This window comes from Hetaerina americana, unplaced genomic scaffold, assembly GCF_022747635.1.
Source record: "Hetaerina americana unplaced genomic scaffold, ioHetAmer1.1.p SCAF_4, whole genome shotgun sequence".
In the NCBI taxonomy this organism is placed as follows: domain Eukaryota; kingdom Metazoa; phylum Arthropoda; class Insecta; order Odonata; family Calopterygidae; genus Hetaerina; species Hetaerina americana.
The window spans coordinates 34624698-34643033 of NW_027286985.1; the positions used below are offsets into that span (position 1 = coordinate 34624698).

Consider the following 18336-nt stretch of genomic DNA (forward strand, 5'->3'; position numbering starts at 1 on the left):
AATTAGTCATCATGTAATAAAATATATTTTTATTGCTAATGATAAAATAGTAGCATCCAAAATAAGTCACGACCATAGAACATTTAAAAATCTTGTCAAAAAAAGCACGTTTGAACAACTTGAAAACTCTACAATAGACCCATCCTCTTTCAAACCACTTGTCAGAAGTTTCTTCATCTTAATCACAGAGCATTTATCTGAAAAGTAAGGAAAATACTACTGACATTGTTATTTCAAAATTCCACAAAAAAGGATATATTTACTCTCGATGAAAATTTCTATTTGACTCGGTAGGAGATACATAATCAAGCAAAAGTTATTGAGAAAGAGCTTCCCCAGTTCAAACCTCATTCCATTCCTTTTCTTACATATTGCTGATCTTTTATGTAATGCTTCTTGGTTGAGCAAACACTGGTACAACATAAAGATAACCAAATCAAGGTTTTACAACTGCCAATGATAATTACAACCAGTTTTTATTAAATTATCATTAAATTTTACTACTATCAACCCTCCTAAAGCAAATCAGTATAGTGTAAATTTGGCTCATGTGGGACATGGTACTCTTTAAAACATTATATTAAGTGTTAGCTTGTAAAAAGTACCAAATGATGTTTTGTACATTTTAAGTTTCCACGAAGTGTAAATGGGTGGGCAGTGATTTCCCAATAAGAGTTTAAAGCTGAAGGTAAAACAGGAGTAATAACGATGATCAAATGTGTTTATTTCACCCCTCATAATCATCATGTACCCAATATTTTATTTTATTCATTAGTTCCTGAATGGATGTGGTCTGGATAAAAACTTTTCTTTTGGTGCTACCAGATTTTTTAAATATTGGAGGCTGGAAACATTAGAGGATTAAGGCAATCTTATGTCACTTGGAAATATCTATTTGGATCCATTAGTTAAAATTAATTTAATTGTTTAAGTGAACCTTGATTGCTAAAATGTTACAGACATTTTTAATTCAACCTGATGTACTAGAGTGCACCTAATACTACCACCCCAAGCAGTTGATGTTATACGTATATCGCGTACGCAATTGCTAATCCAAATTTAAGTTGAATATAATTTATGAATGAAAAAATGAATATGAAAAATAGGATGTATACTCACCTGAAGACTTACAATTCCTAGCATTATGCTCACAACAACCCCTTGACATTGACTCAACAATCCATATGTTGTCAAAAAATATGCTGAATGCACTAAGGCATGGAACCAGAAATTGACTCTCTAGCCCATTATCAACTTCATATGAACAAACACAGTATGTTTCTTCAGCACCATTTCGAGCAGAACAAACTTTTAAGGCATCTAAAAGTACTGCACTAATGTGTGCAATTCTTGAGATGTCTGATGTTGTCCCTATCATAGAATAAACACATTATTAATTGAGAGTTCCTAGCAGTTCAGGAGGTACAACAACTTATAAAGTTACACATAAATGTTCAACTTTTGAGTGAATTTCAGGTAAAATAACAATTCACATTTCTAAAAAATGAGCATTCCTCTAATTTCCCAATTGCACTTAACAAAATAAATATGAATCATGAGAGCTTTCAAGAATACTAAAGATAAAAAGCTGGGAATTTTTATAAAACAAAACCGAATTACAACTCCAAATTAAAATCCCCATTAACTCTAACTGCTCATTGTAACAACAGGGGCTTCATTTAATATCATCTTACAGAGTGGATAACTTACAGTCTTTTGTTGAAGATTGTTCAGCTACATTTGAACAGTAATGATTTAGACCTTTAACAATGAGGGCTCTGGGAACCAGGGCATGACAGTGCAATGAAAATAAATGCTGCATTAGGTCCTGCCATTTTGGCAAATATCTGAAAATGTCACAAATATTTAAAAATGAGAAAAATGTGTGAATCTTCTATGAAAAGGCACATGGTACACATGAGAATACCTACAGAAACTGAATTTGATTCAGTGCAGACGATGAAGGGAAATCTGCACCATGAATTGGAGGAGGTAATTCATTTAATGGTGTCGCTGATAAATAAGAAACACGCACACCAATTTCTGCCCAATGAGAAGCAAACTGAAACAAAGCAAAGAGCTGTGAATTTTTATTAATTATTTCTCATTACCAATGGCCCCAAGGCCAAGCATTTGACAATTCAATTTTGCAAAATTAATGTAAGTTTAGCAGACTTGGAATTAGCCAGACAGTGTAAAGGTCAGTTTAATGAGAGTAGATTTCACGTGACCAATCTGCATAGTCTAGTATTCCAAATATAAAATAAAATTAGTACTTTCTGGAGGCATTTCCTGAATTTCAGCTATGGAAACCTTGAGTTAGTAGCCAGAACTTTACTATACCAGAAAGTCTTCCACTCCACATAGAAATATCATAAGAAAGATGTATTCAAATATTAGGAACACATTATCTTCATTTATTTTTCGGTGGGGTAACACCATCTCTGTGGTTATGTCATACAAGTATGAATAAAAATAATTATTGCTCCATTTATCTGCACAGATTAGATCTGCTGACTATAACACAGGTAAGATTCGATGTCCGCAGGACTAGACTGAAGACAAGCTAGACTGAAGACAAGCTTCTCTAGATTAATTAAGTGTAAATAATAAATTGGTATGAATCAATATTTGTACCACGAGAGTTTTTAGTTCAATAAAACAAAAAATAGTTCCTTCAGTGAGACGGTGTGTGGCTATATCATGTTGGAATGATGATGGGCCTAAAGTTTTAACAACTAAACACCTGAGTACAAAACCAGGCACTGTCTGATTTGAAACAAAGATTTTACAATACCACTTTTTAAATCTAAACAAATAATCCATCATTACATGATATTCTGAAGAAGATTTAATAAAAACTGCACAATGACGTCTTCTTCACATAAACGCTTGGATTTTTTACCAGTCTTTGCACTAAGAACTTTGACTGTTATAGAATGAATATTTACGCAATTTTGTTACGCTGATTCGTTATCATGGCGGGGTGCAGATGTGGGTATACATAGCCAAAAAAAAATAATCGAAAGAAATAATAATATAATTATTGCAAAAAAACTATAGCATCAGATTTTGCCGGTTGGGTGTTAATTCACTCAAAAAACCATCCAATCACTTAAGGATTATTTGAGGACGATGATAGAAATACAACACAGGGCAAGAGCACAATTTTTTTAGTAAATGAATGTACACAAAATTATATATTCTTATTTTCCATTAGTCTTTCCTTCATTCTATGGCCGTTTTAGATTTGCCACGCAGTAAGAAACAAGATCAAGTCGGTGATATTTTCATATGTCGATACTGATCACAGGGTCATATGAATATTACGTATAATGTTTACAAGCTTTATGATGGTAGAAAATAAATAATATACGTAATTCATGCAAAAAATTCCTATTCCCATAGTATAAATTGTACTGCCTGATACACACACCCCCTTAATTTACACACGTATACATATTATAACATATTTAAAGTATTTAAATAAAACTTCACGGACCTGAAACAATAAAGTGGGATTTAGGGCACACTTATCCCCAGCAAGGAGTAGAGTGTTCCCTTGGTGATTCTGCATGATAACGACCAAGAATTGACCACTCCCGTGTCCAAATCCATTGATAACTACGATCAAGATTGTTGAAGGCTATAAGCTCAATTTCAGCGGGTTTTTAAACGTTGTCCATTCGCTGTCGCATTTCAATTGTCATAATATTTCTTGGAGAACGCGGGCAGTGACGCGACTTTTGAACGGTTTTCATTCCAAAATCTGTGTACATTATAATTATTGATGTTGCTCTAATGTGGACGGACACATAAATTTTAAAGAAATTAAATTACTTGCATGCACTCTATGCATTGTTTCAGTTAAGAATCAATCGTCAAAGTAAACAAATAAATGCTAGAGCCTGCTACAGGCTAACGACAGTTATTGCTTCCTTTCAAGATTGCTGTTGCAAATAATAGAATTTCACATATATTCATAAGGACCCTCTAAGCTTCCCTGTAGTCTACTATACCTGCATGATCGTTGCATACCCGTGAAAGACAGTGCTGCTCAATATCAATTAGTCCTATTTTGCAGAGATGAGAGAGTGAGGAGAGTAAAATCGTTCGATTAAAATAAAAGTTATCCATGCACACTCCATACAGTAAGTACTGAAGAGCTGCATCATATAAAGTAGCGCAGTGAATGGGAAAGAATACAAGAGAATTTCTACAGAGAAAAGGATTAAAAGCGGCAATGGAAATGTCTGATAATGGGCTTGCCTCTTCACAAGTTAAGAGAAAAAATAATTTTGCTGAAATTAGAGCAAAATCTAATTTTCATATTTTAGAAAAATTTAACCTTTAATATATCTTTAAAATTAAATATTATGGAACATGGAAACAACCACTCGGAGACTGTTTCGAATTAAATTTCTCTTCTCTTTGAATTGCTAACAACGCCACCTATCTACAGAAAAACAAACGATGCGAACTTATTGTCGAGGTTTTGTGGATCGTCAGTGATAACACTTGTCAAAATTGTTGAATATTCGTTCATTGCTAGTTGATCGGGCAGTATCCGACTTCTGAAAACCTAATCGTATGTTTCTAAAGTAGACCTCTTCCTAAGGATAAAAAATGATAAAACTGTTTTCTCTGAAGCAGCAGAAAAAAGATGGAGAAGCTGCACCAAGAGGTGGCAATCAGAAGAAAGCCTCTGCAGCTCAGCTGCGAATCACTAAAGGTAATATCTTTCAATTTCTCTTTTCTTAAGTTAGGTGTGCTGTATAATTTACGTTTTTCCAGACTCAATAGAAATGGAAAAGTTCAATTTGAGACACTTCCGTGTGACAGGTCGAAGGTCTTCAAGGTTTCTTTGTAACCTTCACTTCCTTCATATGACATTGAATTAGTCGTAATAGCTGACACTTTGAAAATAAAGATATCTCAAATCTTCACTTTGTATTTTTTTGCCTATTGTATGTTTTTTCCAGATATTCACGAATTAAACCTGCCGAAAACATGCGTCGTCGATTTTCCGGATCCAGACGACTTACTGAATTTCAAGCTCATTATCTCTCCAGACGAGGTGGGATATTTGAAATGAAATCATTTTAAATTGTACCGTCTTAAACATTATAATCATATGTATTGTGACTATTCATATTAATTTTGCTGCTTGAATACGGGAAATAGATACTCAAGGTTTCCATAGTGATTTGGTTTTAAAATTCAGTTTCTGCATCCACTGCATTTCGTGATGGTTTATACACATGTTCTTTATCGAACAAAACCGAATTTTGTGGTGCAATATCGATATGCCACGAGCCAAAGATAAACAACCAATGTTGTGAAAGTCTCTTTCAGTTGTCAAAGCAATGCAACGAATGGGAAATTTTTAAATACCATTATAATTTGTGTTCAGTGCAGAGGCATGTTTTTTAACGTCTCTTGCTAGCTTTTATCCATTACTGTTAACTTCTTAAATGCTTGAGTGCAGTTAAGACGTTCAGCACACACTTTTCCCTACCAATGTCCCTCACATCCATTTATTACAGCTGTTTCGTTAGCTTTCTGATTTTCATTGAATTTACCTGCCAATTTCTTGCCCGAATCCTTTGCAAGTTCTCATTTATCCTCTTCATCCTGCTTATTCGCCACTCATTAGCCTCCAATATATGCCCCTCTTGTTCCCTCAAATTCTAAACCACTCGATATTAATCTTATCTTTGAGTTGCATTATCTTGTCTAGATAATTTTACAATTAGCATTACTCTTGTTTTTATGTCCATTTAATCCAAAATATTACCAATTTATGGCGATTGTTTCACTTAGTGTAATTTACGACCTTTAACAATGATGTTTAAAGTTACATGATCCTCTTATCTCATAATAATTTCTTTATTTTAGTTTTCATTTGATTTGCCTTCTTCACATTGATTTTATGATGCATTACATGGTTACTGTCAACATATCTCACCTTTAGCTTGATCATACGATAATCTGACCAACTGGATAGTTCACTTCCTTTTTGCTCACATCCCATGTTTCTGTTACCATTACCAGTGTGTGTACATTTGATTCCAGACCAGCTGCTTGTAAGGTTGTGAGGTGTTAAAAATAAATCATGTATTGACTTTACAAAATAAAGTGCTCATATAAAAATCTTAATTATTTCCATTGTAGATTCAAAGGGTTATTCTGTGGCCCATTTCATTTATGATTCATGAAGTGTGTCTGATTAACTGTAATTATATGATTAGGGAGATGATTGAGATTTGGATCGCTGTTCTTAAATTTGTCGCGATCTCCTGTAAAAATCTGTTGTTTTTTTAGATTTTTGATTATCAGGGAATGGATTGAGTGATTTTTTGAAATTGTTTTTTTTTCAATTTAGGGATTCTATAGAGGAGGAAGGTTTTCTTTTTGCTTCAAAGTTGGACAGATGTACCCTCACGAGCCACCCAAGGTTAAATGTGAGACACCACCTTATCATCCTAACATAGATCTTGAAGGAAATGTTTGCCTTAATATTCTGAGAGAGGACTGGAAACCTGTGCTCACCATCAACTCCATCATATATGGTCTTCAATATTTGTTTCTGGTGAGTGTTATCTGTTAGAGCTTAAATGTGTAGATTAGCATTCATTTGGTTGTTCAGTGATGTGATATGCCTTTTTGTCCTGTAGGCAGGGACAAAAGTTATATTTGTAGGAATAGAATAGCAATTCTGGATGGAATGAAGGAATTGTGCTAAATTGAAGAGGAGCTTGATGAAATGTCAGTGTTTGTTTTGTGAAAGAGGCAAGGGAATTAACTCTTTACCATTGTGAAGCCTGTTTACATCCAAAACCTACCATAACCAGTAAATTACAAATGATAATAATTTGACTCCTAAGACACATATAGACTCCATTGATCATTTTATAGCTTTCTAACTGGAAGGATTTTAGTTTAAAGATGATTTAATAATATATAATGCTGCAACTTCCAGTTGCTGTCAATATGGTATCAAGAAGAATTAATTTACAGAAGAAATAATGAATACTAGGCATACCCAATGATGACTCAGTGATGGATAAATTACTGCAATGCCAAAATTATTTCTGGCCAAGTAGAAAATAAACATTTTTTTATTGGCAATCATTTACAGGAATAGATTTTAGTTATTAGTAAGATCAGTGTTTTAGACTTTTCAATGGGATATGGATAACCAAGGTGACTAAAAAAATGTTACTTTGGAAAAATATGAAAATAATAGATGGATAGGTTAGGTGCTGCAAATAAACAATGGAGAAGAAAAAAGAAAATTTTCATTCTTACTTCTAAATGCCATTTTACTTATATGATCCCTAAGACAGCAATTACTCTTCAATAATCAGCTTATATTAACATCAGCATATTTAACATAAGATTTATTGTGCCTAACAAGAAATACTACTTAAACCAACTTTCTAAGAAAATAATTGGATCTACCAAATTCAATAACTTTATGCTTATTGCACTTTTGTTCCATAGAGAATCCTACCCTACTACCTAAAATAAACCAGGGCTTAAATAAAACGTACGTATATGATGCCTTTCATATGTCTTATTTGGCTTGTGCAGTAATGGAGGCTCATTATTTAAGGAGATGATGTATGTATTTTCGGCATGTTTAATTCCTGATGCATAGCTTTTCTTTTTTTCTCAAAATGTGCGAATTGTTATATCTCTCTTTGATAAATTAATGTGGGCTTGTTAAATCATAATTAGTTCATGAATAGAAACTAGGTCAGTTATAGGAAATTTGAAAAGTTCATTCAACGCAACAAAACATCAAAGAAGTATATGTATATTTATTTAAATATTAGGTATTAATACATACCTGTGAAATGATGATGTGGGGATGCTTTTCTAATTATGTAATGTTAATTTCATGTTTTCTTAATAGGAACCCAATCCTGAAGACCCCCTAAATAAAGAGGCTGCTGAGGTCTTGCAAAATAATCGCCGGTTGTTTGAGCAGAATGTACAGAAGGCCATGAGGGGAGGTTATGTTGGCTCCGTTTATTTTGGCCGGTGCCTGAAGTGAAGAATGTTCGATAAGTGCAAGTGGCAAAGATATCAAGAGGAGATTCAATGACTCAGAAGACAGTTCCAGGGTGATATGTGAAGGAATAAACGGAGGAAATTAGGAATGGAAGAATTTTGATGAGAGGAGACATTGGTTGTCTTGAGAGAGAAAATAGATCATTGTCACTTGGGATTTATGAGTATGTGATGGGAATTGTGCGCTGGACTAACAGTTCTTTAGCAAGCAGTATGGTGTGGATTTAAGACAGAAACAAATGTGTGATGACAAATTACAATGTGGATTTGATTTTTTTTGAAAGCATAGATCAATTTAGTTATACATCCAAGGTAAATTGAATTACGTTGAGCCAAAAGTGAAGGAAAGATACTATTTAAATGAATGGCTGAGCATGGAGAATCTTGTCTCATCTTTGGGCTTTCTTGATTTATTGTCCACGTCAATGCTGTTATTGCTATCATTGGCCTTTATTACTATCTCTCAGTTTGCTTGGAATGTTTTAATTGTTAACACACAGAGCACAAAGACATTTCCACTGTACACCCTTATTCTTATTACAATTAAGACACAGTTTTGTTATAAATGTTTTAGTGAAGATTTTATTTAATGAGTGTTTACTGGTTGTGTACCCCAAATTTTGCTTTATTGCTTTATAGTGTGGGCAGATTGTGCTGAATTGACTACATTTTCCTTGTTCTTTGTCATCATACTGATTCCACAATGGCCTGAAACCCAACTTGAATTATTTAGTAAATTGCAAAAGTAGTGATTTTACAAACATTTCTGTCACCAATATCTGTGAAAGCTGTGAGAGCCATTTTAATTTTGCTTAAGACTTATCAAATGTCGGGTAGGAGTAAACTTTTATTTATATGATGATTCTAACCGTAAAAGATGTTACAGAGACATTATTATTTCAGACCGTGCTCCTTCTAAAAGGAGGTTGTGCTGACTTTTGAGACGATTGTATTTGGGCTCGCATTGTTGTTTAAAATGATGTAATGTATCAGCTGAGTGGTGATCTTATTTTAAATTGTGGGATGTTTGTTCCGGAGTAACTGTATACAGTTTTGTTTGGTCTTCACTCTGATTGAATAATCCTGGCTGATAATTTTGTAACAATTAAACTCAAAGTGTACATAATTAGGAGAATATATTTGTCTCTTTGGGGAGGTGGTATTTTGAGTACTGAAAACTGAGAAAATCACTTCATGTGAGTGGTAGAATTTCTTGTTAAAATTTTGTAAATAATTTTTGCCATAGTTTTAATTTTACGTAACTGTATCAGCATATTGCATGTCTGCAACAGGCTTTATGTAAGAAAATAATTTTACCTCATTTGTCAATAAATTATTGCATCTTAAGTATTGTATCTATGTATTTATTTCTTAGATTGCTCGTATTTTTTTAAATGTAAATGGCAATCAGCCAGCTTCTAGACAAAGTGAAGTTAGGTTAATTTCAATAGCTAATAATAAAAAACTTAAGAAGACTCCATTATAAGATTGTTTTGGTCTGCTAGTGACCATCAACTGAGAGTAAATGGCTGGATAATGAGAATACTTATGTGTCATAGTACTGTTCGATATCAAGTTACGCCTCTTCTTTTGAGACTGAGATTGCAAATACAAGGAATTGCTCTTCTAGGAATTTTAATGGATATCTCATTGTGAGGCAAGGGTCTGAAGGTATGACTAGTGATGAAATGCTAGCTATAAAGGTTTATCACCTTAGTTTTGTGAATGTTTTCGGTAATTTCTTCAGTTTTTCATTTATGAAATTGGAATACCTTTTTAGTGTGTAGAGGGAGCATTGCTATCGAGAGCCATTATTCAAGAAGACAAAAATCATCTGCACACATTCCTTCTTAAGGACTACAACAGTAAAATGTGGATAAAAACAAAGAAAGAAATGATGTTTTCTAGCAGAAAATAGGAGGTTTCTTGGACTCTCTATCGGATCAGGTCTTCTCATGAGCCATGGCTGATGTTACCATCAAGGTCAAGAGGAGTCCTGACCGATCAGTTGACGAGGGCATACATTTATACTGGATGGAAATTGTGAATCAGCACTCAAAGCTCTCGAGGACATCAGATGAGTTACTCATTGAAACATCCATACCGAACCTGACCCAGTGGAGAACCTGAAAGACTTTTACCAAGGATAATATTGAAAATTCACCAAATAATCCTGGCGGATTGAACATTAATGTGATAAGAAAGAATGTGATATCACCTATATGTTACATCTTTTTCCTATAATGCAAACCGACTGAAACTTGACATAACTAACACATACTTCTGATATGTATGATCTGATTCCCACATTATCAAAGTCAAAATTCAAGTGGCGAAAAAAACTGTCAGCTGGAGTCAATTCTAGGCAAATAAAAAATTAACCTTTTATTTCTTAGAAGGAAGCATATAAACTAAAAGAGCTACGACAACATACCTTGCCGTTTTTCAGGGGTCGCCTAGTTGGGCTTATGCTCTGTGCCACAATATTTATTTCCTACATCTTCCTGGAGCACCACCAGCGTTGTTGTATTGCCCTCTTTTTATTTATTTAATTATTTTTTCGTATTGTTTAGAAGTGTAACATTATTTGGTCTCTTATATTTGTCATAGGGGCCTATTTTATTTTGTTTAGTGTATGTCATAGCCCCATTAGTGTTTTCTTTTAATTTATCAAAGTATATTTTACCCTTTGTCAGTAAGAAGTCTGAAAGTTTTTCTATGTTTGTTTTTTGGTATACCATCTCGTTTTCTTCCCGGGGGGGAGACCAAAAGCCAGCCTCAGCGTCTTCCTTTCTGTACTATTTAATTTATCCATCAGGGATCTACTGACTAGTCCCATCCACGCAGGTGATGCATAGGTCAATACTGGTCTTATTACTGTCGAGTATATTAGTATATTTATGTCTTGAGGGGTGGCGCCAATTGCGACCTTATAGTGGCCGCCTTATCTCTTATCTATTTATATGTATTTTGAAGTTCAGTCTGTCATCTATGTCCACTCCTAAATATTTTATGCTTTTACTCCATTCAATAGGTTGTTGTCCAATCCTGATACATTCGCAAGATATTTTAGGTGATCTTGGGTGGGCGAAGAGTATAGTATTGCTTTGGTTTTTTTGTGTTTATCTGCAATTTCCATTTTCTGTACCATGATGTTATCTTGTCCAATGTGTCTTGTGCTCTTTCTTTGACTGAGTTGATATTTTTCCCTTTTACCAGGATTTTGGCATCGTCAGCATAGAGGGCAGTTATACTTCGCCAGTCATTTCTACGTATTTAGAAGTCGGCTGTGTAAATGTTAAATAGCAGTGGGCCTAATATGGATCCTTGTGGGACACCAGCTTTGGCAGTTGTACTGTCGCTTATTTCTTCTCCCCATTTCACTTTAAATGTCCTTCCATCTAAGTAAGACTTTGTCCAATTTGTCATCCATTTAGGGAAATTCCATGACTCCATCTTTTGCATTAGGCCCCCATGCCAGACCTTGTGAAAAGCTTTAGACAGGTCAAGAAATATTCCAATGGTTTTTTCTTTTTTATTGTAAGCATCACTTATAAAGTATGTAACTCTATGAATCTGTTGTTTGGTTGAGTATCCCTGGCGGAATCCGAACTGTTCTTGCGGTATGACTTCCTTTAGCTCCGCATATCTGTTGATGTGCAGTGCTACAACCCTTTTGAAGAGCTTACCCAAGCTTGAGAGAAGGGATATTGGTCTCAGATTTTCCTCTTAAAGTGTTTTCCCCCTTTTTTGGGGATACATTTGATTAAAGCCTCCTTCCAACTTTTCGGATAGTATCCAAGGGCGATTGACGCGTTAAAAATTTTTAATAAATATTGGCCAGCCGCTTCCAGAAGTCTTTTCATTATTTCATTCATGATCTTGTCCTCTCCCAGGGATTTCTTATTTAGGAGTTTGGATATTTCTTCAACAACATCTTCTGGTGTGATTATTAGTTGCCCCTCTGGTGACCCGACATCATTTTTGTTTTGTTGTTTCATTTCAGCTTTTTGGCCCCCAGGTCGTAATAACCTTTTCATAAAATTTTGCTATATGTTTGGCCTTTTCCAGGGACGTCGTCAGGGTCTCTGTTTTTGTTTTTATACTTGGGTCACTGGGTGGGGATTTCCGCAGTTTCTTTGTTAGCTTCCAGATGGAGTGATTGTTTTTATTTAGTTCTGCTAGTTGCTGATTAAATTTAGCAGTCCTTGATTCCTCTATTGAAGTCCTGAGTTTTTGTTATGATCTTTAACCCTAATTTTAAGTTCTCGGGTGCCTAGGCATTCTAGTGCCTATGATCATCTAAGCGCATTTCTTTCTTTGATGAGGATTTTCGGTAGGGTCACCCAGATAGGTCGAAGGTTAAGAGCCAGACAAAAGGTAGTCCACACAGCATCTGCTGCTCATTGAGGTGGCTGAAATGGCATCTGACCCTAGTGGGGCGGCCAGTAAGTGATGGTGTCATGTTAAAAACACTATTGAGGAATGCAGTGGGAAACCACCTCAATTATCATTCGCAAGATTAACATGATGGACTATACCGAGATTTTGAGTCCTGGCAACTACGGGGTTCGGCCCAATTGCCCGGCAGCATGGGAGGCAAGGCTTCCGCGGTCGTCATCCAACGAAACCCTTGCAAGGGAAAACCAGCAGCAGCAGGACAGAAGACGCAGGAAAAGAAGACCAAAGTAGTTAGAATAGGAACATGGAATGCTAGGACAATGATGAGGACAGAGAAATTGGAGAATATAAAGCGAGAGATGGAAAGGGGAAATATAGATATTTTAGGTCTATGCGACATGAGATGGAAGGATAGCGGGGATTACTGGAGTGATAATTATAGAGTAATATACAGCGGCGGGGACGAGAGCCAACGAGGGGTTGCCATTATATTAAATGAAGAGGTAGGAAGAAGCGTAGTCAACATAGAGCTCGTAACGGATAGATTACTACTAGTAGAGATAAAAGCAGAACCGACAAACTTGGTATACATGCCGCCGAGCAACCATAAGGAAGAAGAGGTCGACAGGATATACAATCATAGGAGGACATAATTGTGTGTGTTCCCTCAGGGAAACATTTGATAGTGATGGGGGATTGGAATGCAACCGTAGGCGAAGGAAGAGATGGTGATGAGGTGGGGGACTACGGTTTAGGCACGAGGAATGACTGTGGGGAGAAAGCAGTAGAGTTCTGCTGGAGACAGGGGTTAGTCATCACCAACACTTGGTTTAGACACCACAAAAGACGCAGGTATACATGGGAAATGCCAGGTGACTCAGAAAGGTATCAGCTAGATTATATCCTGGTTTGACACAGGTTTAGGAACAGTGTGATAAATTTCCACAGCTTCCCAGGAGCGGATGCAGACTCTGACCACAATTTAGTTGTTATGAAATGTAACCTCTGTTTCAAAAAGATAAGGCAGGGGCGGTGGGTTAGAAAATGGAATATAGAAGCATTAAATGGTTTGAAAAGGAAGGAGTACCAACAGGCTGTACAAAAAATCATGGAGGATGGCAAAGAGCTGGCTACTATTGAAGAAATATGGGAAAGTATCAAGAAAGGGTTAAATAAAGCTGCAAAAGACACTATTGGAACCGTTAACGCGAAAAGGACTAAGAAACCATGGATCATGGATGAGATGATTACAAAGATGGATGAGAGGAGAAAATGGAAGAATGTAAATACAGAGTTAGGTAAAATGAAGTACAAAGAGTTAAACAATAAATTGAGGCAGGCAACAAATAGAGCCAAGGAAGCATGGTGGAAGACGCAGCGTGAGGATATGGAAAGTTTGCAGAGGAAAGGTGAAATCGGTGCGCTGTACAGCAAAGTTAAATATTTATCAGGAAGTAAGAAAGGAAGATCTATGCTATGAGTTAGAGATAAGGCAGGTAAGATAATTGTTGGTGCAAGAAAGATCCAAGAGAGATGGAAGGAATATATAAAACTGTATAGTAAATAACTTAGACCAACAAAGCTATACATAAAGACATAGAAAAGGAAAATGACGTAGAGGAAGATGGCTTAGGTCCAGGCATACTCGACAATGACATAGAAAGGGCATTAAGGGAGATGAAACTAAATAAGGCCGGGGGTGGATAGCATTCCTGCGGAACTACTGAAATGTTTAGCAAAATGTGCGAGGAGGAGGCTATATGGGCTGATTCGTAGTATCTATGAGGAAGGAATCTGGTCAGAAGACTTTTTGAGATCAGTCATAGTTCCTATTCCGAAAAAAGTAAAGGCTACATCATGTAAGGACTACAGGACGATAAGTTTGATATCCCACACAGCTAAAGTTGTTCTCAGGGTCATAAACAAAAGGATAGAGAGTAGGGCAAATGATTACTTAGGGGATGACCAGTTCGAGTTTCGGAAGGGGAGAAGTACGCGTGATGCCATTGCAGTGATGAAATTATTAATCAAGAGGAATATAGAATATAACCAGGAAGTATTTGCCTGTTTCGTAGATTTTGAAAAAGCGTTTGATAGAGTGAATAGGGAAAAACTAATGAGTGTATTGCAGAAAATAGGAATAGATTGGAGGGAAAGGAGGCTAATCCGCAACCTGTACATGTCTCAGACTGCTCAGGTGCAAGTTGGGAACGGGGAGTCCGAATGGGCTGTGTTAGGACGAGGTGTAAGGCAAGGTTGCCCATTATCACCATTGCTGTTCAACCTGTATGTAGAGGAAATGATTAAAGAGGCATGGTAAGAACTGGAGGTAGGAATGAAAGTGGGCGGGGAATTCGTAAAATCAGTCAGGTTCACTGATGACCAAGCTTTAGTTTGTCAGTCAGCCAAGGGTTTGCAAGCATTGCTCAGTGAATTGGAAATTCAGTGCGACAGGTATAGGATGAGAATCAATATTAATAAAACAAAGGTTATGCGATTTTCTAGAAAGAAAAAGGCTAAGCTAAACATGAAAATAGAGGGCAAAAACTAGAGCAGGTAGAACAGTTTACGTATCTCTGAAGTATTTTGGACCAACACGGTCAAAGTAGTAGGGACATAAGGAGAAGAATTGCACTAGGCAAAGAGGCTTTCACAAGGAGGAGGGAGTTGATGACAGGGACGTTGAGTAAGGGTATTAAGAAAGGATTCATGAAAACTTTGATATCGAGCGTAGCTATTTACGTCGCGGAAACGTGGTCATTGAAGCAGGAGGATGGACATAGATTGGAGTCTTTTGAAAAGTGGGTGTAGAGAAGGATGGAGAAGGTGAATCGGATAGAGAAGAAAACAAATGAGGAAGTACTTCGTATGGTGGGCAAGCAAAGGGGTTTGTTGAGAGAAATCCTACAGAGGTAGGAAAAGTGGATGAAGGGGGTATTGACCGGCAGTGGGATGTTATGACTGTAATAGGGGGGAGAATGTTAGGCAAATGAGGGAGGGTAGGAATAGGATAGGCATGTTAGATGGGATGAAGGAAGTACTTAGAGATGAAGAGGGACCTGATATAAAGTAGGATGTGGGATTTTGTGTTTTGCTAGGAGTAATAAAATATTTATTTGGTAGTTGTGTCCATTCAAATACCTACTGGTAGATTACCTTAAAAAAAATGTGGAGAAAGATAACTTCAGAAGTAGAAAATCATGTGAAGACAATTTCCTCATTATCCTACAGGGTAGGCATAATATTCTCGGATTGTTCCCAAAAGCATTGTCAACATATGTATGTTTTTGATGAAGCAGTCACAACTACATGCCTGAATAAAAGAGCTTGTTCATAGTATTTTAAATATTATGCATTTTAATGATCCAGATTGTGCTTTCAAAATCTAGTGTCATCGTCAAGGCTCAATTTAAGGGAGTTTTCACCCTTGGCTAACATGCAGTCATTTAAACTAAGAGAGATCAATAGTGCACCTATGTTATAATAGTTTTTTTTATTTCTTACAAAGTATGCCTAATGAAATTGATCTGGTTATAAGTTGTAATTTTCTCCAAAAGGATATATTTAGTTTTAAAATATGACAGTTAATTAGAACAGACTATCCTTAACAGCTACCCCAAACAGAACTTCCAAGTTCTACTTAAACATCACATTGTAACATTAAAAATTTTAAAACTTTTATACATACATATAGTGTAGGTAAATTCGTAAAAATAAATAAAGTTTGGGCTAGAGAAATATGTATAACAGACTGGCTCATGGTGTCAACCAACCCAGGATTATATTAACCAAGAATCTCCTGGAATGTACACCTTAAGATCCCAAAAGTTGTTTTAAAGTTAAATGGATGATTATTAAGCAATTAAATTAGGCTAATCGCTAACATGTTGCCTTTCAGCTTTTTCCCAAAAATGCCAATTAAATTGCTGTTGTTCTTTCATTTTACTTTTTTTCTCTGTTCTGTATATTTACAACAGTTAGGTGTTAGAGGTGTAATAAACTACCAGATTTATGCCTTTAAAAGTATTGTTTTCCATGAGATATTGACTAATTACAATTATCAAAACACAAAAAATAAAGAAGTTTACTTGTAAAACCAGGACTATTCTTGCATGAGAATTGCCAGAATTCCATTCCACGAGTTTGATGGAAGTAACAGGAAATGATTCAGAGGTATGACAATCCTACACTTTCAATTATGTATTCCTCTGCAATGAGTACAGTGCTTATGTTTGCATATTGGCTTCCACACTCATAGCACCAATACTAATCTGCAGTGAAGAGAATTTTTTATGAGTATTCATATTTTCATCACTGCAATTACATCAACTCTAATGATCAAGTTTTTCATTTCATTATAAACAGATGATCGGAAAATGCACATTAGCCTACTCATGACGAAAGGCACAAAGGGGTCCGCAGCTTAACATCCCATTCGACAGATGGTGTACTCACTCAAAGTGCCCTCCACAAAGCACCTCAAGTAGGGATCAGGATACCACTGAAAAATGTTTGCAGCCCCTAGGATTTGAACCCAGACCCCCTGAGGTGGGTAGCCAGTACATTAGCCACCACACCATCTTGATCCGTTTGTTTATTCATCACCCAGTGTCTTCTCCATCAGCAATGACCATTATAAGATAATAGTTCCCAATTCATGGAAGCAATAAAAAAAATATTGAAATATTTTCATTTTTCATCCATATTTCTAGTATTATTTCGTTTCTACCTGCCAGGATTTAGGTACATATGACTGTTTTCCACTCATTGACTACCACTCAGTTGTAGGAAATGACAGTAGAATGTAAAATGCAGTATTGCTAGTTAATCAGCAGGTAGATTGCACTTCCCTATTGTACTGAGATTTCAAATGTGAATATTCAACTTTCTAGCAATTTCCCAACATTCAAATCTACTCCTTGCAAATTTCAAGCATCTGCTCGATTATCAATGCATTTTTATTGTCTATCATTCTTTTAAAAAAAGGATAAATTAAAATGAAATTCATAATGCCTTAAACTAGAGTCAGTCTACAGCAGTAGTGTTGTTTCAGTTATTGATTTAAAAAAAATTCCAGCAGGAAAACAATATTTCATACAGTTCAGATAATAATGTGTAGATTACTTTCCTCATGGTGAATTTTTAAAAAAATATGAAACATACCTTAATAACAAAGTTGTCAATAAAAAACCAATTTCAGCCTTGAAATACAGCTAATATAGAAATTAAGAAATCAATGAAACTTAAGAGAAAAAAAGGATCATGATTCCAGAGGGATGGTTCTATTTTATGTTAATTAGATGATTTAACTGCATTGATTTATATGGAGACTAATGTGAGCTGTAAATCATATGTTATATTCCACCATATTATAAATTAAGAGTTTTTGCCTCATTTTTGTTTTAAGTAACTGAATTTTACCTTGATTCCTTACCACTAAGGGCATAACTTTGAAATATTAGCAAAAATCCATTATTTAAAGCATGTGCATTATGTCCACCCAAATTATGAGTTGCAAAAAATGCTACAGTCTACAAAACATTTTCAAGTTTATCACGACTCATTTAATGGAAATGATCATGAGCATGTTAAAAACTGTTCAAATCAATCATTCATCCCACTTTCTTCGCACAATTTCAATCAAACACATCAAATTTGTTCTGCAGATCTCAAAATATAGGGTTTATGTCATGGATTACCTATACTCCCTCCAGATTTCAAATTAGAAATTTAAAAATAATATTATATTTATCAGGCACATTTTTAATGAAAAGTAATCACATGTTCAAAGTTATGAAGCTGTTTAATGAAGTTCATTCATACCTCATGAGAGTTTTGTATTAAAAATCAGGGCAA

At 35.5% G+C, this 18336-nt stretch overlaps 2 protein-coding genes across 2 annotated transcripts; one reads left to right on the forward strand and one right to left on the reverse strand.

Annotated features, from left to right (window-relative positions):
• LOC139692359 (uncharacterized) lies at positions 1-3667 on the reverse strand. Its single transcript, XM_071590509.1, has 5 exons — positions 3503-3667; positions 1932-2062; positions 1711-1847; positions 1120-1371; positions 1-197 (listed from the first exon to the last, which is right to left on the reverse strand). Exons 1-5 carry the CDS (start codon positions 3575-3577, stop codon positions 67-69), a joined length of 726 nt encoding a protein of 241 aa, XP_071446610.1. The 5' UTR covers positions 3578-3667; the 3' UTR covers positions 1-66.
• An 814-nt stretch (positions 3668-4481) lies between these two features.
• On the forward strand, positions 4482-9426 carry UbcE2M (NEDD8-conjugating enzyme UbcE2M). Its single transcript, XM_071590345.1, has 4 exons — positions 4482-4732; positions 4983-5077; positions 6386-6592; positions 7922-9426. Exons 1-4 carry the CDS (start codon positions 4627-4629, stop codon positions 8060-8062), a joined length of 549 nt encoding a protein of 182 aa, XP_071446446.1. The 5' UTR covers positions 4482-4626; the 3' UTR covers positions 8063-9426.
• Positions 9427-18336: the final 8910 nt, after the last annotated feature.

Bases quoted from the DNA above. Each gene is read 5' to 3' on its own strand.
- UbcE2M (XM_071590345.1), top strand. From the start codon at position 4,627: ATGATAAAACTGTTTTCTCTGAAGCAGCAGAAAAAAGATGGAGAAGCT. The intron at 4,733-4,982 runs GTAATATCTTTC...TGTTTTTTCCAG, and splicing joins TCAGCTGCGAATCACTAAAG to ATATTCACGAATTAAACCTG. The intron at 5,078-6,385 runs GTGGGATATTTG...TTTTCAATTTAG, and splicing joins TCATTATCTCTCCAGACGAG to GGATTCTATAGAGGAGGAAG.
- LOC139692359 (XM_071590509.1), bottom strand. From the start codon at position 3,577: ATGCAGAATCACCAAGGGAACACTCTACTCCTTGCTGGGGATAAGTGT. The intron at 1,372-1,710 runs GTAAGTTATCCA...ATTCTATGATAG, and splicing joins ACAATCTTCAACAAAAGACT to GGACAACATCAGACATCTCA. The intron at 198-1,119 runs GTGAGTATACAT...CTTACTTTTCAG, and splicing joins TAGGAATTGTAAGTCTTCAG to ATAAATGCTCTGTGATTAAG.